Raw genomic sequence first — 23,844 nt, 5'->3', positions numbered from 1 at the left:
AATACAGGACTCTACAGCTAAAAACATTCATAAATAAAAAAGAAAAAGAAATTATGGAATGACAGTTTGTGTCTGGTCTGGAATAGAAACAATAGAAACGATGGTTTTAGAATGTAGATTGAAAATTGACGTTCTAAAATGAAATATAAAGTTTTACAACAGAAAATGAAGTTCTCAATTGAAACATGTAAGTTCTAAAATGTACACGAGTTCTAGAGCGTAAAGTTGAGTTTTCAAAGTTCATTTTAGGTTCTTAAATAGAAACTGAAGTTCCAGACTAAAGTTCTACAATGGAAACTGAAGTTCTACACTGGTTAGTGAGGCTGCAGAACATAGAGGGACGTTCTTAAATACAAAGTTCTGCAGAGGAAGCTGAAGTTTGAGGATGCAAAACAAGGTTCTAGAATGTAAACTGGAGTTTCACAGTGGAAGGAGAAGTTCTCAAATGCAAAATTAAGTTCTAAAATGTAAGTTGAAATTCTAGAATGAAAAGTAGGTAAGAAGTTTTAAGTCCCTGAATAGACATGGAAGTTCTACACCGAGGAGTGAAGCTCAAGGTCTAAAAGTTCCCCAATGCAAAGTGAAGTTCTGAAACAAAAAATGAAGTTTTAGACTGTAAACTGAAGTTCTAAAAGACAAACTAAAGACCCAGAGTAGATCAGAATAAATCATGCTCTAGTACGGACTGTGGCATTCTAGAAAACTGTAAACTGGACATCCCCAACGGATAATGAAGCTCAATAGCAAGCTTCTAGAACAGGAAGTGCAGTGATGTTCTAGAAGGGTAAAGTGAAATTCTAGAACATATAATTAAGTTCTCAAATGAAAGACTACCTTCTGGAATGGGAGGTCAAGTTCTAAAATGAAAACTGAAGCTGTAGAATGACTGGAATGGAAATCAGAATGGAAAATGAAGTTATAGAGTTAAAACGTGAGTTCTGGAATGTAGAATGCAATTTTTCAGAATGTATAGCAAAGTTTTGAAATGGAAAGTGAAGTTCAACAATGTAAACTGAAATTCTACAATCAGGTGTTAAGTTCTGGGAAGAAAACCTGAAGTCCCACAATGGAAACCAAAGTTCTGGAACAGAAATTGAAGTTCTAGAGTGAAAAATGTCAGTTCTAGAATGAAAACTGAAGTTCTTGAAGGCAAAGTGAAGCCATTGGAAGGAAACCACGACAGGCACAGCAACAGAAACACAAACAAAAAAGATAGAACAAAGTTTGGTATAAAATACTTTAATAAATAATAGGATTGTTCTAAGAACAAACAAAAAATTCCACTAACAAACCAAGACTTTTACCAAATTTTGTACAAAATAATTACAACGTTCTGCACATTCAGCCCCTCAGCCGGGATGAACACGATGCCAAATTTACTGACAGAAAATGAATTTTGGGCTTTTTAATGATTTGCATCAGTATTAATTAACAAAAAAACAACAAAAAACAAAATATTGAAAAAAAAATCATCCACAAACAGTGACTTTATTTTGACCTCCTCTACAGCTGAGGAGGAAACACTTCTCTCTTCCTGTGTGATCTTAGTGCAGAAACAGACCCAAACATCCACAACAACAACACAACTTGTTCCCTTCATTAGACCAGAACAGACACACAGGGACAGGAGACAACATCAGGATTCACACTCGTCTGTTTCCATTCACATCTTTAATCTGTTTGCAGTGGATTCAGTGGATGAATCAGGTTTTATTAAACGCCCTGCTGCCGTCCAAACTGTTGACACGCCGCAAAACTGAAGGAAAACCAGGCTGAAGAGACGATGACGGCGCTGTTTGGACCAGAATCAAGATTTAACACCAGAACACTAGGAAAATGTCAAAAATCTGTCAAATTTAACCAAAAATAAGTCAAACAATCAGAATTTTGTGCAATTAGGTTGAAAAAGTCAAAGTGTGTTAGATTTTGTGACCAGATTTTCATGTCGCTGTGCATGCATGGGTAAAATTCCTGAAATTACATGTAAAATAAGGCAGGTACAGGGCACCAATGACAGCATTCGCAATGTAGAGAGCATTAAATAAGTCATTTACAGTGACATTAATGAGCAAGAACCAAAGACTGGACCAAATTGCATGACTTTAATCTGAGAAAAAGTGCACTTAAGCAGTTTTGAATGGTTTAACCAAGAGAAACCTCATTTCTGTAGAGTTTTGAGATTAAAAAACCTGATTTCTAGTCTTATTAAGCTGAGCATCGGTCTTCTACAGGACGCTAACAGGGTGTTAAATGTGTAACAACAGCATGAAACATGGAAAAAACCAAACAAACCAACAGTATTTATCCAAGAACTGAGATAAAACATGACTTAGAACCTGTTTGGATGCATTTACAGGACTCCTAAAAGAGAATTTGCACAGTTTCTAGTAGAACTCAGGTGTGAAAATACTGAAGATTAAGTCTTTTTTGAGTGTGTCAAGTGGAGTAAGATTTGGATTTTAGGGTGTTGAAGGGATTTATGAAGTAATATGATACAAAAATGTCAGTTGTGAGTTTTGCTGAAATAGAAGTCAGAATCAAGTATTTAAGGAGTCAAAAGTCCCTCTAAGATCAGATTTCTCCTGTAAAAAGACGTCGTAAAGGCAGCGCCAGCAGCCAAACAAATAATCAAAGCACATCAAGATGGCTGATGTCCTTAAGTAGTTTTGAATGGTTTAACCAAGAGAACCTCATTTCTGTAGAGTTTTGGGATTAAAAACAGATTTCTAGTCTTATTAAGCTGAGCATCAGTCTTCTACAGGACGCCAACAGGGTGTAAAATGTGTAACAACAGCATGAAACATGGAAAAAAATCAAACAAACCAACAGGATTTATGCAAGAACTGAGCTAAAACACGAGTTAGAACCTGCTTGGATGCATTTATAGGACTCTTGAAACATAATTCGCATGCTCTAAGGAGTGAAAATACTGAAAAGTAAATCTTTTTGGAGTGTTTCAAGTAGAGCAAGATTTGGGTTTTAGGGTGTTGAAGGGATTTATGAAGGAACATGGAACAAAAATGTCAATAGTTGTGAGTTTTGCTGAAATAGAAGTCAGAATCAAGTGATTAGGAGTCAAAAGTCGCTCTAAAACCAGATTTCTTCTGTAAAAAGACGTAAAGGCAGCTCCAACAGCCAAACAAATAATCAAAGCACATCAAGACAAACAATCATGACTGTTTTTTTTTAAGCTGATGTTCGTGATTCAGTCTGATAATCTGTAGAAAACCTGTCGCCGTGTCAACAGACACCAATAAACGGAATGACATCATTAAAAAATACACAAAAACAATCTTATTCTTTAGAATAACTATGATACAAAGCATCACTTAAGTTACTAAACTCAAATATACACAGCCATTTGTTGATATATACATATGTACAGAGAAAACAGCCTTTTACTGTGTGATGTAATGTGAAGAGTTGTTAATCGGACTTCTTTCCCTTTTAAATGTATTTAGAGTCTGAACAACAGGAGAAAACAGGGGCTGAAGGCACTTTTCTACCAAAGCAAATACTGAGAAATCAACACAAAATGGGAAAAAAGATGTTTATGGATGTAAACAAAGAGTTCTCATGCCGGGCATCAAATGGTGGATCCTCTGAGCCGACGGTCGAAGGACTGAAACGTGTAGAAAATGTTTGGTTTTTTTTGTGGTTTTGCTGGTTAAATATAAAGGACAGCGTAGAAAAGGCCCGCGGGTTCGAGGGCTTAAGGCCAACAGGAGACGAATTCAGCGCACAGCAGAAACCACGGAACAGCTGCCAGCCGTTAGCGTTCACCAAGCAGAAGTCTGTAAACAGGAAATAAAAACCAGCCAGAAAGAAACTTCCTCTTGATTCCAACAGTGACGATTAAATCCAGAAATCCAGAAGCTGCTGTGACTTTTTTTTGTTGCTTTTTTTTTTGTTTTGTTTTTTGGTAAATAAAGCATCCGTTAAATAACGAACAAAAAAAAAAAATAGAAAAATGAAAGCATCTGTAATCTTCACTTTTTGGTGCTTGTGGTTGAGAGTTGGCGTCGTCCGTTCACACGTAGTGGTCTTTAACGTCCTCACTCAGCTTGGCGGCGTTCAGGTTTTTACACCGGTTGTCTTTGGGGCTGTACGCCGTCCGGTGCGGCGCCTTCACCGGGCCGCTGCGTGTCGTGCAGACCACGCCCCCTTTTCCCAGCATGCCCCTGTCCTGCGGCGGCGCCCCTGAACACCTCTGCGGCGCCCTCTCCTGGTCGTCCTCCGCCTCGCGCTCGCCGTCCTCCTCGCCCTCGGCCCCGTCGCAGCTCCGGTCCGACGGGCTCATCAGTTTCTTGCATTCGTACTGAATGTCTTTGTCACGGTTGTCCTTGTTGTTGCTCCGCAGAGGCTCCAGCTGGTTGTTCACCGTGGTCTCCTCGGACCGGGACGCTCTCTCGCGCTCTTTCTTCCTCTTGCGGGTCCACCAGACGCAAACCACGATGCAGAAGATCCAGAGGACGCTGAAGACGACGCACAGGACCGGAACCAGGTAGCCTGGAAGACCAGAGTTTCACAAGACTTCAGGGATTCATTCTAAAGATTAAAAACTGACTTTATAGCAGCGACTTCTGCAGAATAAAGTTCCAGAATCAACTGACATGAGCAATTGGGTTTGATTTATGCAGAAAAAGTTTAATTGGTTCAATCTCATTGCTTAAGTTGAGTCCAAATCCTGGTGGCATCGACCAACAAAACCCAACTAAGGACAGATGATCAACCTGATGGAGATTCTTGGACACAACTGAACTGAACCAGTGATGCTACATGTTTGGAAGACTCGTTTCTAATAAAAACGGCCCAAATTACATCTTTCACCAGCCAGAAACTATTAAAAAAAAAAAGTCCAAGAAGTTTGGTTCTGTCATGAAAATGGACCGAATCTACCCATAAAACTGTAATAGTTCATCAAAATAAAAAAAAAGCTCCTCAGTGGAACCATGAAGCTATGTTTGACTCAGTTCTGTCAGAAAAATAACCACATCTAAGTGTAAAACTGTGAATCATGCAAGTAACCATTGAAGAGAACTGGTGACACTGCAGCTACAGGTTTGAAAAGACCTGTTTTCTATTAAAAATGGCTCAAATGACACCATTTACCAACCAGAAAAACTGTAAAAATAGTCCAAGAGGTTCGGTTCTGTCATGAAAATGGACCAAATCTCACCTAAAAACTCTTATATTTCATCAGAATCACTTTTTCTTCATGTGTCATTCAAGGATTTGTCAGAAAAATTGGCTCCTCTGTGCAACATGAAGCCATGCTTGACTCAGTTCAGTTAGAAAAACCCCCACATCTAATCTAATCATAGAGGGAACCAGTGACGCTGCAGCTACAGGTTCATAAAGACTCGTTTTCTATTCAAAATGGTCCAAATTACACCTTTTACCAACCAGAATCTGTAAAAACAGTCCAAAAAGTCCGGTTCTGTCATTAAAATGGACCAAATCTACCCTTAAATCATCAAAGACACTTTATTCTAGATGTCTTATGCAAAAAATACTAAAATGTTTGCACCAGATTCTGTAGAATACTGTGAAGACCAAATCTAAGCTTAAAACTGTGAATCATGCTATAGAACTAAACCAGTGAGGCTGCAGCTACAGGTTCATAAAGGCCTCTTTTCTGGTAAAAATTACATAATTACACCTTTTATCAGCCAGAAAAAATGTAAAAACTGTCCAATAAGTATGTTTTTTTTCATGAAAATGGACCAAGTCTCACCTTCAAACTGTCATATTTTATCAAAATCACTTTATTCTTGATGTCTCATGTTAAAGTTAATCATTAATTAAGTGTTTCCACCAGATTCTATCTTTAAAACTGTGAATCATGCAGGTGATGCTGCAGGTACAGATTTGAAAAGACGTGTTTTCTCTTAAGAATTGCCCAAACTACACCATTTACCAACTAGAAGAACCCTAGAACAGTCCAAGAAGTTTGGTTCTGTCACGAAAATGAACCAAATCTACCCTTAAAACTGTCATATTTCGCAACTTTGACGAGCTATGCTATCAGTTTCCCTTTGCTTCCAGTCTTTGTGCTAAGCTAAGCTAAACACATCAAACCAACGGGTGAATTTAAAGACAAATTCCTTGGTTTGTGAGTGTTTGTGCTGCTGGAAACCCACCGACAGGAGGACACTCCACCAGCATCTCCACCTTGACCTCCATCACGGCCAGGATGACGGAGCTGTTGTGGCGTTTGGACAAAGCTCCGGTGATGGCGCCGGCCGCCTTCTGGATCAGACCACAGTCGCCGTCCTTCGACCGGCCGTCCTGCTCAAAGGACTGCACAGGAAACAGACAATTAAGGTTTTAGTGTTTACACCAGACCACAGCTTGGGTGGTTGTAGATTGAGTTGATAACAGATACTTTACAGATACTTCAGGGACTCTTCTAAACTTCTAAAGAAGATTCAAAACTGACAGAACTTTTCCAGCTAATAACTTACATTAAGACAAAAATTGCAATTGTTTTTAATCTTATGTTTAAGTATGCAAATGATGCATTATCAGTCTAAAAATGCCATAATTTGTATTCATTTCCAGAACCAAAATTTGAACGTTGCATGAATCCAGCTTCAAGTTTCCTGTTTTTAATTGGTTCATAAATCAGAAAATATTGGGAAAAAACAAAAAGAAATCCATTTGCGACATTTTTTTTCAAAATAAAATGGTCTATAAATCAGGCTGTGGATAATATCGATGAGCAAACCTTCAGAACATGGGCAGTAAATAAAAATAGAAAGTCTAGTCTTCATAAATGCTGTTGAAATGGAGTTTTAGGGTTCAGAGTTTGAGAAAAATGTCATTTAAAGAGATGTTTGGTAAAATTCCATACATTTTTAATGCACATGAATTTCTTCAACGATGAAACTTCCCCCGTTGAGGACTAAAATTAGGACAATAACTCTTTCTGTAATACGAGTTTAAAAAATTGAATGTTTAATTCTGCAAATGAAGCAAAATCCCATTAAATATCAGCTAATTTAAATGTCCAATAGGAAAAAATGTGGTAAAATAAACTCCTAAATGTGTATTTGGGAAGTTTTCTTTCCATAAAATATCCAAAACTGCCTAAATTTACTAAATTTAACATATTTTTGCCTTCATATGCAAATTTCAGTTACAAAACCGCAGAAAGACATTTTTTTTACTGATGATTTAATTTATGTCTGTAGAAATATTAACCTGGAACCAGTAAGAAATTGGAAATAAATCTTCATTACGATGAGATATAAGAGAGATATAAGATTAGATAAACCTTCATTAATCAGTGGGGAAATTAACAAGTTATTTCTCTATGGTAATGAAGCTAAAACATCTTTTTTTTTTTTTTTTTTTTTTAAATTCTCCTTTCTGTCCAAGTGAGATTTAAATCTCAGCTGTCAAAAAGTCAGATTTCCTCAAGCTCGGAAATGCATTTATTCTTTCATTAGTGCTTCATTTACACGATTAATTCATTGAAACTGATGTTAGAAAACTGTGAAAAATATCCATCAGTGTTTCCTGAAGCTCAAAATGACAAATGTTTTGTCCAGAAACCAAAAATATTCAGTTTACTGACACAGAAGAGGAAAGAAATCAGAGAATATTCACATGTAAGAAGCTGGAATCAGAGGATTTAGAGTGCTTTTCTTTAAAAAAGACTCAAACTGATTGAGTGGTTGACATTAATTGAAGACTTGCAACCCCAGAAGCTCCTGGTTCACTTTAAACGTTGTGAAAAGAAGCTGATTAGCTGAAAGCTGCAGATTCTCTCAGTACAGTAGAGAAAGAAAATAAAGTCCCAGAGTCCTGCTGGAGGCCACGAAAGACAAGAGAGAGATGGAATAAAACCACAATGACATGTGATTGGAACATCTGGACCCCCCCGCTGCTGGACTTAATGGACGGAGGGATTAGCTGGACTTCAATTAGGACAAACAATAGCAGAAGGCCAGCTGTGCAGCCCAACGCCTCAGGAAGAACACTCCTTTCATTCTGCAGCCTATTCACACACCTCCAGCCTCAAGCCCCGCCTCCCGGCCTGACGGACACATCGGCAACCTGACAGATGTCCTGATCCTCAAACTGAACCAGTCAGGCTGCAGCTACAGGTTTATTCAGGCAGGTTTTCTGGTAAAAATGGCCCAAATTACATCTTTTATCAGCCAGAAACTATGAAACAGAAAGAATTGTCCTTATTTTCAGTAATTCTGCCATGAAAACTAACCAAATCTCACTTTAAAACTGGAATATTCCATCAAAGCCACTTTATTCTGGATATGTCATGTCAAAACTGGTCCAAAATAAAGTGTTTCTACCAGAGTCTGCACCATGAAGACCAAATGTAAGCTTAAAACTGTGAATCATGCAGGTAATCATAGAACTGAATTGACAACATTGCAGCTACAGGTTTATAAAGGCTTGTTCTATGCTTAAAAAAAAAAAAAAAAAAAATCACTCAAATTACACCTTTTATTAGCCAGAAACTGTAAAAACAATCCAATAAAATTCATTCCTTTCATCAAAATGGACCAAATCTCACTTTAAAACTACAATATTGAATCAAAATCATTTTTTCTATTTGCTTCATGTAAAAATAAGTAAATAATTAATTTGGTCAAACTCACTTTTTCCTTTGTACTTATGTAACTTTAGCTAAAACCTGCAGTGATCAGCTGTTTGTGCTGGATTTTCATAAGCCATGTTTGTGCATATTTTGACATAAGAAGTTCATGTAAATATTTAAAGTTGGAAAAAAACTTCCCTCAACTTTGCAGTTTTTAAGATACTTCAAAATAGTCATAAAAATACCTGACAAAAACAAGACTCTGTGCTACATATTTTTATGTGGGCGAAGCACAAACACCTCGATACTGCAGGTTTTATCAAACATTCCTCCAACAACAAGAAACTGTGAATTTTGGGGGGACTATTTACAGCAGCGGATTAGTACAGATTAAAGCATGGTGGTGGCAGCATCATGATGTGAAGCATGGTGGTGGCAGCAATATTATGTGCAGCACGGTGGTGGCAGCATTATTATGTGAAGCACGGTGGTGGCAGCATTATTATGTGAAGCATGGTGGTGGCAGCATCATGATGTGAAGCACGGTGGTGGCAGCATTATTATGTGAAGCATGGTGGTGGCAGCATCATGATGTGAAGCATGGTGGTGGCAGCATCATGATGTGAAGCATAGTGGTGGCAGCATCATGATGTGAAGCATGGTGGTGGCAGCATCATGATGTGAAGCATGGTGGTGGCAGCAATATTATGTGAAGCACGGTGGTGGCAGCATTATTATGTGAAGCACGGTGGTGGCAGCATTATTATGTGAAGCATGGTGGTGGCAGCATCATGATGTGAAGCACGGTGGTGGCAGCATTATTATGTGAAGCATGGTGGTGGCAGCATCATGATGTGAAGCATGGTGGTGGCAGCATCATGATGTGAAGCACGGTGGTGGCAGCATCATGATGTGAAGCACGGTGGTGGCAGCATTATTATGTGAAGCACGGTGGTGGCAGCATTATTATGTGAAGCACGGTGGTGGCAGCATTATTATGTGAAGCACGGTGGTGGCAGCATCATGATGTGAAGCACGGTGGTGGCAGCATTATTATGTGAAGCATGGTGGTGGCAGCATCATGATGTGAAGCATGGTGGTGGCAGCATCATGATGTGAAGCATGGTGGTGGCAGCATCATGATGTGAAGCAAGGAGGTGGCAGCATCATGATGTGAAGCATGGTGGTGGCAGCATCATGATGTGAAGCATGGTGGTGGCAGCATCAAGATGTGAAGCATGGTGGTGGCAGCATCATGATGTCGGGATGCTTCGTAGCAGCAGGTATTTCAGAAAAAGTGAAAATGCTCATAAAAACTCCTCATGGAAACATGACTGCTACATCTTTGTACGTGGGCGAATCACAAAGACCTCAGTACTACAGGTTTTATCAAACATTCCTCCAACAACAAGAAACTGAGTTTTTGGGGGACTATTTACAGCAGCGGATTAATACAAACTCAGTGCTGCAGTGAGTATTTCTGGCAGCAGGACGGTGGACATGAGACTGACAGGAACTAAAACCGCCGTGTTTCCATTAAACTGTCAAGAAACTTTTAAGATGTCAGAAGAAATAAAGAACAATCCTGCAAACGTTCCGCCAACAATAAGAAACACGCTTGGAACTATTTACAGCGGCGGATTAGCACAGACTGAAAATAAACTCACATGTTCGGATTGATTTTGGTGTTTATATTGAATCTGCTGACAACACGAAACACTGCAACACTCCACTTTACGAGCATTTCTCATTTGCAGCCCAGTAAGCATTAAAATCCATGAGCTGTTACTCATTCTGTCCGGTCTGAAGGAGCTCCCGTCAGAAACACGACTTGGCTCGACTCGCCTCAACAAACCTCCCAATGTTTTGCTTGAACCACTCGAACACCTCTTGGTTTTCCTCCTCAAACACTCGACGAAGCCTCAACATGTCGAGTTGGAGAACCTCGTCGTCCAGAGGTTCCCACACACTTCCTGAAATCTCAGGTCGGAGATTAGAAAGACTTCACCCACACTTGGAAACGAGCGCTGACGTCTCGCTGCAACACGAATCCACAGCGAGTGGGAGTGAGTTTTTTTTCCTCCTCGTATGAAAGGCTTGTTGTGGGGTTTGGGTGGATGTCAGCCTCACCACTCCTTTTCCTGTATCTGTCGCTCAAAACGGGCCTGAAAACATCAGAGGAGCAGGAACTAATCCCCTCCATTAAGAGCTTAGAGCAGCCAAGTGACTGATTCCCCCGAGTCTGGGTGGCCGAGAGAGCAAAAGAAAGAAAAGAAGAAAAAGACGATGTCGAGGAGACAGAGATCGGCAAGGTGCTCCAGCAGAAAACTAAATCTCATCCAGATGTTGCTAAAAGCATCAAACGCCTCTCCCTCTGCTGTCTCTCTCTCCTCTTTCTTCTGCTTTTTTTTCAAAACAAAGAGGGAAATACCGAAAATAGAAAAAAAGCTTCATTTTTACTGGACTCCTCTGGAAACCATTAGCAGTGATGAATTAAGTGCTATTTAAGAAAAGGGTTGGACAAAGGAAAAGAACTATTGAACTATTGTCTACTTCTTAAACTGTCATTTCTGTTTTGATTTATCTGTTATCTCTTGGAAACTCGACTTTCAGAGACAACTGTTCAGATGTAAAAAATCCTGCAGCACATGTAGCGGAGCACATATCACAGCTGAGTGGACAGAGGTGTCTTCAGAGTAAGCAGCGATAGATAAGTTGAGATTTTTAGCCAACAGAGTAGATGCTATGAAGTTTGGTCGACCCTAACTCGCAAAACACACCATCTCTACTGTGTAGCATGGTGGTGGCAGCATCATGACCTTCTGTATATTTCTTTCACTTGCTCTTTTTTTAATGTGCCGCTCTTTGTCCTACTATTTGCCCCTTGAGGACAAAGTTTTTTTCTGATTCTGAAGCATAGTGGTGGCAGCATCATGACGTGAAGGACGGTGGTGGCAGCATCATGATGTGAAGCATGGTGGTGGCAGCATCATGATGTGAAGCATGGTGGTGGCAGCATCATGATGTGAAGCATGGTGGTGGCAGCATCATGATGTGAAGCATGGTGGTGGCAGCATCATGATGTGAAGCATGGTGGTGGCAGCAACATGATGTGAAACATGGTGGTGGCAGCATCATGATGTGAAGTATGGTGGTGGCAGCATCATGATGTGAAGCACGGTGGTGGCAGCATCATGATGTGAAGCATAGTGGTGGCAGCATCATGATGTGAAGCATGGTGGTGGCAGCATCATGATGTGAAGGACGGTGGTGGGAGTATCATGATGTGAAGCATGGTGGTGGCAGCATCATGACGTGAAGCATGGTGGTGGCAGCATCATGATGTGAAGCATGGTGGTGGCAGCATCATGATGTGAAGGACGGTGGTGGCAGCATCATGATGTGAAGCATGGTGGTAGCAGCATCATGATGTGAAGCATGGAGGTGGCAGCATCATGACGTGAAGGACGGTGGTGGCAGCATCATGACGTGAAGCACGGTGGTGGCAGCATCATGATGTGAAGCATGGTGGTGGCAGCATCATGATGTGAAGGACGGTGGTGGCAGTATCATGATGTGAAGCATGGTGGTGGCAGCATCATGATGTGAAGCATGGTGGTGGCAGCATCATGATATAAAGCATGGTGGTGGCAGCATCATGATGTGAAGCATGGTGGTGGCAGCATCATGATATGAAGCATGGTGGTGGCAGCATCATGATGTGAAGCATGGTGGTGGCAGCATCATGATTTGAAGCATGGTGGTGGCAGCATCATGATGTGAAGCACGGTGGTGGCGGCATCATGATGTGAAGCACGGTGGTGGCAGCATCATGATGTATGGAGCTGTATCCAGTAATGTATTTTACAAACTAGTTAGCAGCTCACTGTGAAGCCATTTGAGTCCGTACCACTTTCCGCTAAGCTGTGATTCGTACTCTGCTACATATGCTGCAGAATTTTTTTAGTCCCCAATATTCAATATCAACTTTAGCACCGAAAAAAAACATTGGTGAGGCTCTGGTTTTTCCATATACGTACATATATGTTCTCTGCTACATGTGCTGCAGACATCGTTGAGAGTACTGGAGACGCCCTGCTGGACAAACTATGTAATGACACCATTTCTAAACGGTTTTTCTTTGCAGCTGAACATTGACCAGTAATATAATTTTTTCCAAGGTTTCAATATTTACACATAAAAGTCTAATTTAAATTTAAATTTATAGTTACAGCTAGTTGGCATTTGGGGCAAAAAGCTGAACAAAATCTCCTCCTCCTTGTAATATCACCAACAGACAATCTGATATTTGAGTCATTGTAGTGTATAATGAGTGTATATTTGTGTGATAATCACCATGGCGACCTCCACAGCATCACTGGTGGAGTAGGACAGGTCACAGAGGATCAGCAGAGCTCGTTCTTCGGCCAACGTCCGAGTTACAGGAAGATACCGGAGCTCTGAGCAGATGTTCTCCACTGTGGTGCCCTGAAGAACACCAACAAGAACCACGTCACTCATTTTAATTATAATAGTCCTTCATAAAGCTTCATCCAGACGAGCCCCATGAGGCCCGTTAACAATTCATGAACAACAAAATACCATCTGGACCAAGAACCTGCAGCTTTTATGCTCCAACAACCTCCAACCGTCGCTGTTTGAAGGAGGAAGTTTCAGGTTTGGGCTCACATTTATTTACTGTCCAGGAAAAACTGAGCAGCAAACCAATAAAACTGACACGAAAAGACATACTTCTGATCATCTGGATCGCTGACACAAGTCTTGTTTTAAACTTTCTTCTTGTTCGCTGCAGGATATCAGAGCCGATAAAACATCTGTCCCTTAAGTTAGAACAGAGCCACGCCCTTCACAATAAAAGTCCTGCTTTGATACTGAATATTAAAACCACAGAGCTTCCTGTTAAAACGTCGTATTGGAAATATTCAGCCATTAATAAGTTTTACAGCAAACTGAGACACATCAGATCTTTTACTGCTGGACTCATTTCAACTGGTTTTTCTCCCTCTCTGGATTTTTAATCGTTTCTGATTTAGATGGAGCTTTATTTTCAGATAAAGTTTAGCTTAGGACAGTTTTTTTGTTTTTTGCAGTCAACATGTAAATTAATACTTTTTTTAATTATAATTTTGGTAGAAATTATCTTTAATTGAACAAAACAAGAGAAAACTGAAAAATAACTATTTTTTTAAATCTTTAAAATACATAATTTATCTTTCACATAACACATATCTTTAATAATTTCATTGTTGCTGATTAAAACATAGTTAAAAACATTTTTTAAAAAAGATTATAGTTTTGGCTCATTTTAAAATTTATTTAAGGGTTAACATTAATGTATATTTTTTTCTGTGATTTTACCAGATATTGTTTAGTAAAACAGGGAAAATCTGTAAAAATAATAATCATCATATTTCAATTCTTAATATATTTAACTCTTTTTAAAAAAAATTGTAAAATAATGATGCTGACTTCTATGATTTTAAAAAGATAGTATTTGTAATTTAAGAAAAAAGGGAAAATATGTTAAATAACTAATTTATCATTTTTTGCATCCTTAATATGTACAATATCTATCACAATAAAAAAAGTAATTTCATGGTAAAATGTGTTAAAAGAACAAATTACTGAATTAGTAATTATTTACAGCTTTGGCCGAGTTTTTAGAGTTAACATAGATTTACATCTTTTAATATCTCTCTCTCTCTCTCTCTAACTTTAGTTTCAATAAACCACAAAATTCTGTAAAATACAGATACTTTGGCAGATTTAAATACAGTAAAAAATTGCTTATTTTCTGGTTAAATCCTGTAAAAGCACAAATTTGTAAAAGTGAAACATGGTGGTGGCAGCATCAAAAATTTTACGGTTTTGGACTATTTTTTTGGTAAAGTTAGTATGTAAATGAAAAACTTTCTGTCTAATTTTACTAGATAATAGCTGTAATTTAACAAAACGGAAAATCTGTAAAACAGCAACGTGTGCAAAAAAAATCAGTTTAAACAGTTTTTTCTTAAAATGTCACCTCTAAATGACATATTTCGAAGGTTTTTTACCATTTTTTTTCTTTTACCTGTGGCACTTTGTCCTTCTTGAAGATGAGCGTGATGTGAGCGCAGCTGTTGTCAAGGTAACCGCTGTTGGGTTCACACCGGGTGTGCAGCGGCGTGGGCGGGTCGGGCGTCGAACAAACGCCCCACTGGCGGCACGGCGGCGAGAAGCAGGTGAGGAACTGATGCTCGACACACTCGTGTCCTCCAGGGCAGGACGGAGGGTTGGAGTCCGGGGGAGGAGGCTGGACTCGGGGGAGGATGCAGGGCCGACGACCGCACCTCACCTGCAGGAAGACGATCAGAGGTTAGCTGGAAGGTTCTCTGAGGAACCGGGCAGGTGAGCAGGTGTGGGATGATCTGGGAACCTTGGAGCAGCGGACGTTTCCGTTGACACACTGGCAGCTGTTGCACTCCTCCTCCCACCGGCTGCCGTGAGGAAACTGGAGGCCGGCGTGACGACACGACTTCCCCAGACCGATGACTGCAAGAAAACAGGAGTTCAGTTGTTGCATGTAATCCTGCAGCTGCAGCGGAGATCAAACCGCATTAAAGCCGCAACTCTGGACCTCAATCATGGTCTTATGGACATTTTAACACAGAAAAGGTAAAAATTTGAGAAAACTGTGATCAATTTCTGAAGTTTTTACACTTGTCTGAAGTGGTTTCTAGCTTCCTCTAGAATTGATGCACTGAAATAAATACATTTTAAATGGAATAAATGGATTTTTTTCCTGATCAGCTGTTTCTTTCATTATCTTCATCTCCAGAAACATCAACAAGAGTAACAAGAAAAGCACTGAGAGTGCAGTACATGTGAAGCACTTAGTAACATCTTTGTTGAAAAGTACCACAGAAATAAAGTTTATTATCATTATTACTATTATCAGATGATGTGTTGTGAATTGGCATTGAAGTAATAAAATCTAATTGAAAATCTTGAAGACTTTAGTCAACCATTTTTGCTGGTATTTCAGGGGTTTTGGTGCTTACAGTCCTGGCATCGAGGTCCAGTGTGTCCCGGAGGACAAACACATCGATATCCGTTGATCTCGTCGATGCAGGTCGAACCGTCGGCACACGGAGACGACTGACACTCGTCAATATCTGAAGAATAAAACCAGACAAACGAAGAATCATTAAGAGACAATGAGAGATCAGGTTAAACATCAGTGTTTTCTACATTTGCTTGCTCTGATAAATGGTGGAATTTTGGTGATTTGTTTTTTGTTTTTGTTTTTTGTTAAGAAACCTACACAAGGGTTTCAGAGTTTTCTTGATTTGGTGACTTTTTAAAATGACTTTGATGAAATATTCAGATTTTAAGCTCAGATGTGGTTTATTTTCCATCACATCACACAATATTTGTTGAAAAACTGTCTGAACACTGGATTTTGTTGTGTTCTTAACAGTTTGTTGCTCTGATAAATAGTGTCATTTGGTGATTTTTTTTAAAGAAACTTACCAGAGAAACCTGAGAATAGTGTTTATTTAAACACCTCACAGAATCATTTTCTCCACAAAGCTTTGATACCAGCCTGGTTTGAAACGCTTCAATTGGATAATTCTCTGGTAATTTTTAAGTTTCTTGCAGGTTTTTTTTTGGCATAAACTGTTTATTTTTAGTGATTTTTATTAAATATTTTAATTTTAAGCTCAGATTTGGATCATTTTCCATCACACTACTCAAGATTTGTTGAAAGACTATCTGAAAATTGGATTTTTTGGGTGTTTTTACAGGTTTTCACTCTAATTAATGGTGTCATTTTGGACACTTATTAAAAGAAACCTGCCAGAGAAACCTCCGAATTGAATGTTTATTTAAATACTTTCAGTGAGTGATGGGATTTACAGAATCACTGTCAATTTTTACATTTTTTGCAGGGTCTGTTTGGTATAAATTGTTAATTTTTGGTGACATTTTCAGTGATTTTCATTGAATGTTCTCATTTTAAGCTCAGATTTGGTTCATTTTCCATCACATCACTCAAGATTTGTTGAAAAACTGTGAAAATTGGATTTTTGCGTGTGTGTTTTTTTTTTTTTTTTTTTTTAAAACAGTTTCTTGCTCTAAAAAATGGTGTCATTTGGTGATTTTTAACAGAAACCATTACTTTCAAACTTGCTGTTGGGTTTTGGGGTTCAGAGGTTTAACTTCAGCTGAGGAAAAAGTGATTTCTAAAAGGACTGAGTGTTTATTTAAATACAATCAGTGAAGTTTTTTGCAGGGTCTGTTTGGTATAACATGTTCATTTTTAGGGATTTTTTAAGTGATTTTTATTAAATATTCCAATTTTCAGCTCAGATTTCGTTCATTTTCCATCACATCACTCAAAACTTGTTGAAAAACTGATAGTTGGATTATTTTGCTGTTTTTACAGTTTCTTGCTCTGATAAATGGTGTCATTGATGTATTTTTTTTAAAGTAAACATGGCTTTCAAACTTGCTGTTGGGTTTTGTGGTTCAGAGGTTTAACTTCAGCTGAGCTTTCTAAGAGAATTAAGTGTTTATTTAAATACCTTCAGTGAGCGTTGGGATTTACAGAATCACTTTCTCCACAAAGCTTTGATACCAGCCTGGTTTGAAACGCTTCAGTCGGATAACACTGAGGTTCTGAAAGGGTTTTTTTCTCCCAGAAGGCCGCGGGAGAGCGCACTGACCCGTCCGACCAATCCTCAGAGGTTAACGCCGGCTTCCTAAAGGTCTTCCTAATCTGTCGCCCTGAAACAATCGGCCCGGGTGACCTTTCACCTGCGACCCCCCGCCCACCGACCCCGACCCTCCGGTTCCCAGGACTCACTGATGCGACAGTCCGGCCCGGCGAACCCTGGAGCGCATTCACAGCGAAACCAGTTGATACCGTCCACGCAGAGGCCGCCGTTGTAGCTGCAGAAAGACAGAAAACAACTCCTGATCAGTGAAGGTGGTGAAGATAAACATGTCAACAACTCCTGAGACTCTCTGCCCAAGGACACATTCGTGAAATTCCTTGAAATTCTTTCCACTCATTGGAGAAAACGTCAGCGAGGAACATTTTTATAAATCTGTCATGACTTAAATGACTGTATAATTTACTGATCTCCACCAGGGAGATCAAACTTCCTGCCCTTTGTGTTTGTCACAACTTCAAGAATGCAGTTAAATCTGGCAGAAACCTCCACAGTCGTTGGCGAAGAAACAACTTTTTTGACTTTGAAGTTGATCCAAGATGTTTTTATGGCTCCCTGTAGGCGTCATTTGTTCCATTTTCTCTTGCATTCGACAGTGGAGGAGTTTTGGGTTCATTTACTCAATTTTAACCCTCAATCAGAGGAATCTATTATGGGATGTCGATCTAAATCGATGTCCAGAATGTTCAGAAATGTGTAGAATTTACAGATCCAGACTGAAACCTACCGAACTGCTCATACACTCATCGGAGTCGATAATATCCAACAAGTTCAAATCTGGATGGTTACGATTATCATGCAAAACTGGGAGTTCAAATCTCACCTAAAGAAGAAACAACTTGTGCTGAATTTGCTTTCCCAACCAGATTTTCATCCAGACATTAGATCTTTTTTTCACTTCAAAGTTTTACTGAGGTTACAGTGAGTTGTTGGAACACCAAGGTCATGCCACAGCATGTCACTGTTGAAATTGTTGGAAATAATTTGCTAAAAGTAACATAAATTTCACAAATTGGCTCAAAAGTAGTCTAAAGTCACAAAAAAATGTTCAAAGTGACTGGAAAACTGTTCGAAAATGAAACCCAAATGTATACAAATGGAAAAACTTCAGTCATAGTGGACAATTTTTAATCCAACACTGAGTCTCTGCTCATCATCTGTAGAAAGATGTTTCACCATGCTGAACGTATCTTCCAACAACTTCCTCCTCTGCTCACTGTTTCTGAACCATGCTGCATTTATTTTATTGATACAGTAGATTTGATTTTCCTTTCAGTCTCTCCCAAAACAATATAAAATTGCCCAAATTGACTCAAAATTGGTCCAAAGTAACATAAAATGTTAAACATGCCTGAAAAACTGTTGAAAATTACCTGAAATTTGTTCAAAATTACCTCAAAACTGGTTCAAAATGACAATATTTGAGTCCTAATGGACAATTTGAGTCATTTTGCACAATTTTTAGCCCAATTTTGAGTCTCCTCTTATACAAGTTCCCTGCATGCATCATTTGTTTCACATTCCTTACTATTACACAAGGAAAACAACCTAAACAATGTAATAATACAGCTAAGATCCTTTGGAATTGATAATTATGGAGATCAAACTGACTAATATGTAAACCCTGCACTCGTTTAGTTTGTAGACTTTCTAAAACTGCCTTGGAGGGATCTTGTATTTATAATAGACAATTCTTGGTAAATGTCCAGGAAGATAAAGTTCTTCGTAGGAAATGATTGGGAAAGTGAAAAAATCGGGGTCGTTTTGTTGTTTAAATGTGTTAAAAGGAGCGGAAATGAGTTATGGATCTAAATTAAACTCCGCTGAGGAGTAAATCAGTTTTTTTTTGGAGTTTCTCTGAGCGGCAGCAGGCTGAAACCTGGAGCTGATCCCAGATCAATGTCCAGACTTCAGATGTAAATCCATGCGGACCACATACTGAGCCCCTCCAGCCCTCACAGTTACCCCCAGGTCGGTGAATGGTGAGAGGGGCGTCTCTTCACACTCTGCTGCCCCTCTCCCCCATCACCTCATCAGCCCAAAACCACCACTAATCCACCTGTCAGTCAGCGGAGGGGAGGAAGGGGGACGGGATTATTTACAGGGTCGATCCTGAAGCTGTCACAAGTGGTTTTAGTGCTAATTTTACCATTATACAAGTCAAAATACAGAAAAAAAACCCTTAAATCTCAAATTTGTGGCTTTAAGAGCCTTATTTTGTCTGAATAAGAAGCCAAAACTTGAACATCGTGAATGAAAAATAAAAAAATGCAGCAAATGCTTGCATTTTTACACATATTTAGAGAAAAAACATGCAACAATAGCTTAAAGATATACAGACTGCACAAATCCCATTACGCTGACCTGCGTTGGCACAATCTACATCTTGAAATGGAAAAATCTGCAGCATAAAATCAGATGATTGCCAAAGCGTTGGAGTCGCTGAGATGCCCCGGGTCGATTTTGAAGCCATCAGAGGTGGTTTTAGTGCTAATTTTGCCAATAAACAAGTACAATCTGGGAAAGACACACTAAAAACTCAAAGTTAAGTCCTTAAGAATCTTATTGTGTCTGAATAAGAGGTCAAAACTTGAATATCTTGAAAACATGCACCAAATTCTTATATTTTTACACATAAAGACAAAAACACGTTTAAAGATATACAGGCTCTGCCAAAATCCCATTACGCTGACCTGCGTTGGTACAATCTACATGTCATAATGGAAAAATCTGTAGCATGAAGTGTTGGAGTTTCTGAGAAGCCTCATAGCTGTTCAGATCTCTTTCATATTCAATGCAAGTCGAAACAATACATCTCGTTTTTGTTGGAGTTTGTCCAGAGTGACTCAGAAAAAGATGAAAATGTCAACAGAGCAGATGTTTCTATAGATTAATAACGGAAAAAAAGTGAGGCTCAAGGGCGCCACAGCACACAGGGACACACTCTACATCAAACCATTGATTCCCGAGATCAAACACAGTCAAGTCTATCTTGAAAGTCGAATTTAAAATCAAAATTAGCAATAAGATGAGTGCAAATGCAGTGAAAATTGGTTGAGGATTCTAATCTGAACAACTTAACGTCCAAATAACCAACAAAAAGACTCCAAGGACAAAGTCTGTATAGACGGCGACAGGGGAATTCCACAGTTAGAACCAATCCAGCATCACAGAGCAGCAAAAATTTAAGAAAAAGTTTAGATGTTTTGAAATCAAAAGAAGAAAAAATGGGTAATAACCACTCATTTTAGGCATTTTATGACAATAAAACAGGTCTTACCAGGGATGTGGATTGCAGTCATCAACATCTGCAAGAAAAAGAAGACAGAATAAACCTTCAAGTTAAATTTCCCACCAAACCCTGTTCAAACCAGTGACTTTTGATCATTTATTTCAGGTTTATTTCAGCTAGATTACAGTTCCACAAGCTCAAAATAATAGCCAGACACCTTCTAAGTAGAAGGCAACCAGATGTCTTCTTTGGTCCTTGAAGAAATTCCACCTTCGTCCAAGAGGCTTCAGTTCTAACTACTATATGGCGGTTCTAGGTGTTTATTTTCTCACATAGTCTATAGTCTCATCTATATATAGGTCTATGCACTCCTGGCTATATCTTTTTTGGTTCTTGACAAAGTTCCACCTTCATCCACAAGGCGTCTTCAGTTCTAACTGACTAGTCTGGAGTTTCAGGTGATCACTAAACCACATGGCTCATGTCCCATTAACAACCAACATGACTCAATGTTGAAATTAGAAGTATCTGATAATTGCTGTTGTAGACCACCTCCCACGTTTAGATGCTGGGTCCATTTGATGGTGTTCTTTACTAATTTCTATCGTCTTTTTGTCCAGAACGTGAACATTTCTGTCTTTATAAGGGTGTACCAGACTCTCCTGTGTTGTTTAGTCTTCAGTATGTCTAGGTCCTTGTGGGTAGTTTCACCACCAGTGACACTTTGAGTTCTGGATGAGGAACATCTTCAAGAACCAAAAACAAGTGGAGCTCTCTTCTACTGGAGTTCTTTGGAATACCATAACCGAGAATCTACACGTCATGATGTATACTTTTGTACATATCGAGGTATCTGCATTTATTCTGGCTAGTAATGATGCTGTAAGCAAAGCCCCATTAGAGAAAGCATGAAATTCTCCCTAAATCCCTCCAAGGTAGAACCAAAACCAGCTCTAACAGTGACTTACTCTGTGCACAGGTTGGTCCTTTCCATCCGTCCTTGCAGATACAAGTGAAGGTATCTCCACCTCCGACACAAGTGCCTCCGTTCTCACATGGACCCGAGTCACAAGTGCTGTTCTTGGCTAAAAAAACCAGAAGATTTCAGTTTATTCTGAAAGGTTGTAACAACATAATGTAAGATTGTACAGAGACTAAAGCTGGTTTCTTACCAGTGTTGCAGGTGCTTCCTCCCCAACCTGAAGGGCAGCTGCACAGAAAAGAGTCTCCGTGGTCGTAACAGGTTCCTCCGTTACTGCAGGTGGTTGAGTCACACTGGCTCTCACCTACAACAAAGCATCATGGGAAGAAAGAGTTCACATATTTCACTTTGTGCAGGTGAAACAAGCGTCTTTTTCAGTTAAAAAGACGATATCATGGATGGATGGATGGACAGATAATGGATGGATAGATGATGGAAAGACAATGGATGGATGACTAGATGGATGGATGGATGAATGGATGGACGGATGGATGGATGGATGATGGCTGGATAATGGATGGACGGATAGATAATGGATGGATGGATAATGGATGGATGATAGATAGATGATGGATGGATGGGTAATGGATGGATGGATGGATAGTGGATGGATGATACATGATGGATGATGAATGGATAATGGATGGATGGATAGAAAGATGATGGATAGGTAATGGATGGAAGGATGGATGGATAATGGATGGATGGATAGATAGATGGGTGATTGATGGATGGATGGGTAATGGATGGATGGATGGATGGATGTTTTTAGAGGGAACTTCATCTTGTCTAAATCTGGTTTTGGGATGTTGGACCAACCCTGGAGGAGGTAAAACTGCCCTTAAAGAGGTTCTACTGTGGTGGTTCTAGAAGCAAAGAACAGGTTCAAAGGTTCCTAAAAAGTCCTGAATGTTCCTCCAGGTTCCTTAGTACTGGTGTGAACTTACGTGAGTGGCAGGTCTTTCCCTTCCAGTTGTCGACACAGTTGCAGTAGAAGTCGTTGAGCAGGTCGACACACCGGCCTCCGTTCTGACAGGGATCCCTGCTGCACTCGTTCACATCTGGAGCAAAAACAGCTGCTCAGAAACATTCGTATCTTCATCTTTTCATTGGAGAACTTCTTGCAGTTTCATTTTCCTCAACACATCCTCCCCTGCTGAGGTTATGTGACTCAGTTTTTCTACCTGAACTGTGTTGTTTTTCCCTCCCACTCACCGACATCACACAAGCTGCCGTTCCAGCCGTCTGGGCAGAAGCACTTGAAGGAGTTGATGCCGTCGATGCAGGTTCCTCCGTTCTTACAGGGCGATGACGCACAGTCATTAATGTCTGCAGACGAGCACACAAACAGCAGCTGAGTCACCGCTTTCTGCTTCAGTTTGAGGCTGAACAATTAATAGAAATAACATCCAAGTGGCAGGTATTTTCTGATAAATGGAAAATGTGCCACAAGATGGAAAAAAGCAACGACTAAATTCTCCAGATCTGAAGGAACATGTTTGTTTGAAGCAGCAGAAATCACAGGTTTATTTTTATATTCTTTTCAGTGGAAAAGACTCTTCAAAAAAATGCATATTGTGTAATTTAATTAAGTATTCACCAAAGACGTGCTCTTGGATGCACATTTCTTGGTACATTGCTGCATTTTCTTAACAAATTGAAAGTCCTGGCTCGATGTTTTGGTTTTATAATACCATCTGATGAACAGCTTTGTGGCAAAAATGTGATTAAGTCAAAATATAGCCACTAAACTCTGGATTTCTAGACATTTTAGAGGTAAAAACACAACAATATGCAGCATGAAAAGAACACATTTTGTGTTGAAACGGTGAGCATAAAGTTATAAAGCATCCTGTGAAAGTTGAAAAACAAAACAGAATGAATCTAAAATACCAAAAAATAAATTAAAAGCACAGATAAAATAGGAAGGAAGCGCGCAAGATCTAAACCTGATGTGGAATAAATATAAAATCCTAACATAACACCAAAATACATTGACAAACAAATGATATGAATTCATAGTCCAGTAAAATTTCATGGTTCATAGGTTTTCTTGTCTTTTTTTAAATGTTTTATTGTTGATTTGGAATGTTTTCTTGACGTTTTTTTAATGTTTTGTTGTGGATGTCCAATGGTTCTTCTTTCTATCATTGGTCTCTAAATGTTTTTTCTTTTTAAAATGTTTTATTGTTTGATTTCTAATGTTTTCTTATATTTTCTTGTTCGATTTCTAATGTTTTCTCGACATTTTTTTAATTCTTTGTTGTCAACGCCCAGTGGTTACATGTCTTTTTGGTGTTCTGTCGTTGGTCTCTAATGTTTT

The 23,844-nt window shown here is 39.3% G+C and overlaps 1 protein-coding gene across 2 annotated transcripts in view; it reads right to left on the bottom strand.

Moving 5' to 3' along the window:
* Positions 1 to 1,223: 1,223 nt before the first annotated feature.
* Positions 1,224 to 23,844, bottom strand: part of LOC111584144 (protein jagged-2-like) — an 85,454-nt gene continuing 62,833 nt past the window's right edge. For both annotated transcript variants that reach the window (XM_023293398.3, XM_023293399.3), the window contains 12 exons: positions 22,737 to 22,850; positions 22,469 to 22,582; positions 21,712 to 21,825; positions 21,508 to 21,624; positions 20,588 to 20,615; positions 17,439 to 17,524; positions 15,631 to 15,744; positions 15,006 to 15,121; positions 14,661 to 14,924; positions 12,926 to 13,057; positions 6,144 to 6,303; positions 1,224 to 4,509 (listed from right to left, as the gene is read on the bottom strand). In XM_023293398.3, coding sequence (XP_023149166.2) covers positions 4,031 to 4,509; positions 6,144 to 6,303; positions 12,926 to 13,057; positions 14,661 to 14,924; positions 15,006 to 15,121; positions 15,631 to 15,744; positions 17,439 to 17,524; positions 20,588 to 20,615; positions 21,508 to 21,624; positions 21,712 to 21,825; positions 22,469 to 22,582; positions 22,737 to 22,850 — 1,838 coding nt within the window. In that variant the 3' untranslated portion in view covers positions 1,224 to 4,030. The remainder of the gene's footprint in view (positions 4,510 to 6,143; positions 6,304 to 12,925; positions 13,058 to 14,660; positions 14,925 to 15,005; positions 15,122 to 15,630; positions 15,745 to 17,438; positions 17,525 to 20,587; positions 20,616 to 21,507; positions 21,625 to 21,711; positions 21,826 to 22,468; positions 22,583 to 22,736; positions 22,851 to 23,844) is intronic.

This window comes from Amphiprion ocellaris, chromosome 20 (genome assembly GCF_022539595.1).
Source record: "Amphiprion ocellaris isolate individual 3 ecotype Okinawa chromosome 20, ASM2253959v1, whole genome shotgun sequence".
NCBI classification, from domain to species: Eukaryota; Metazoa; Chordata; class Actinopteri; family Pomacentridae; genus Amphiprion; species Amphiprion ocellaris.
This window is presented reverse-complemented; position numbering and strand designations above follow the sequence as displayed.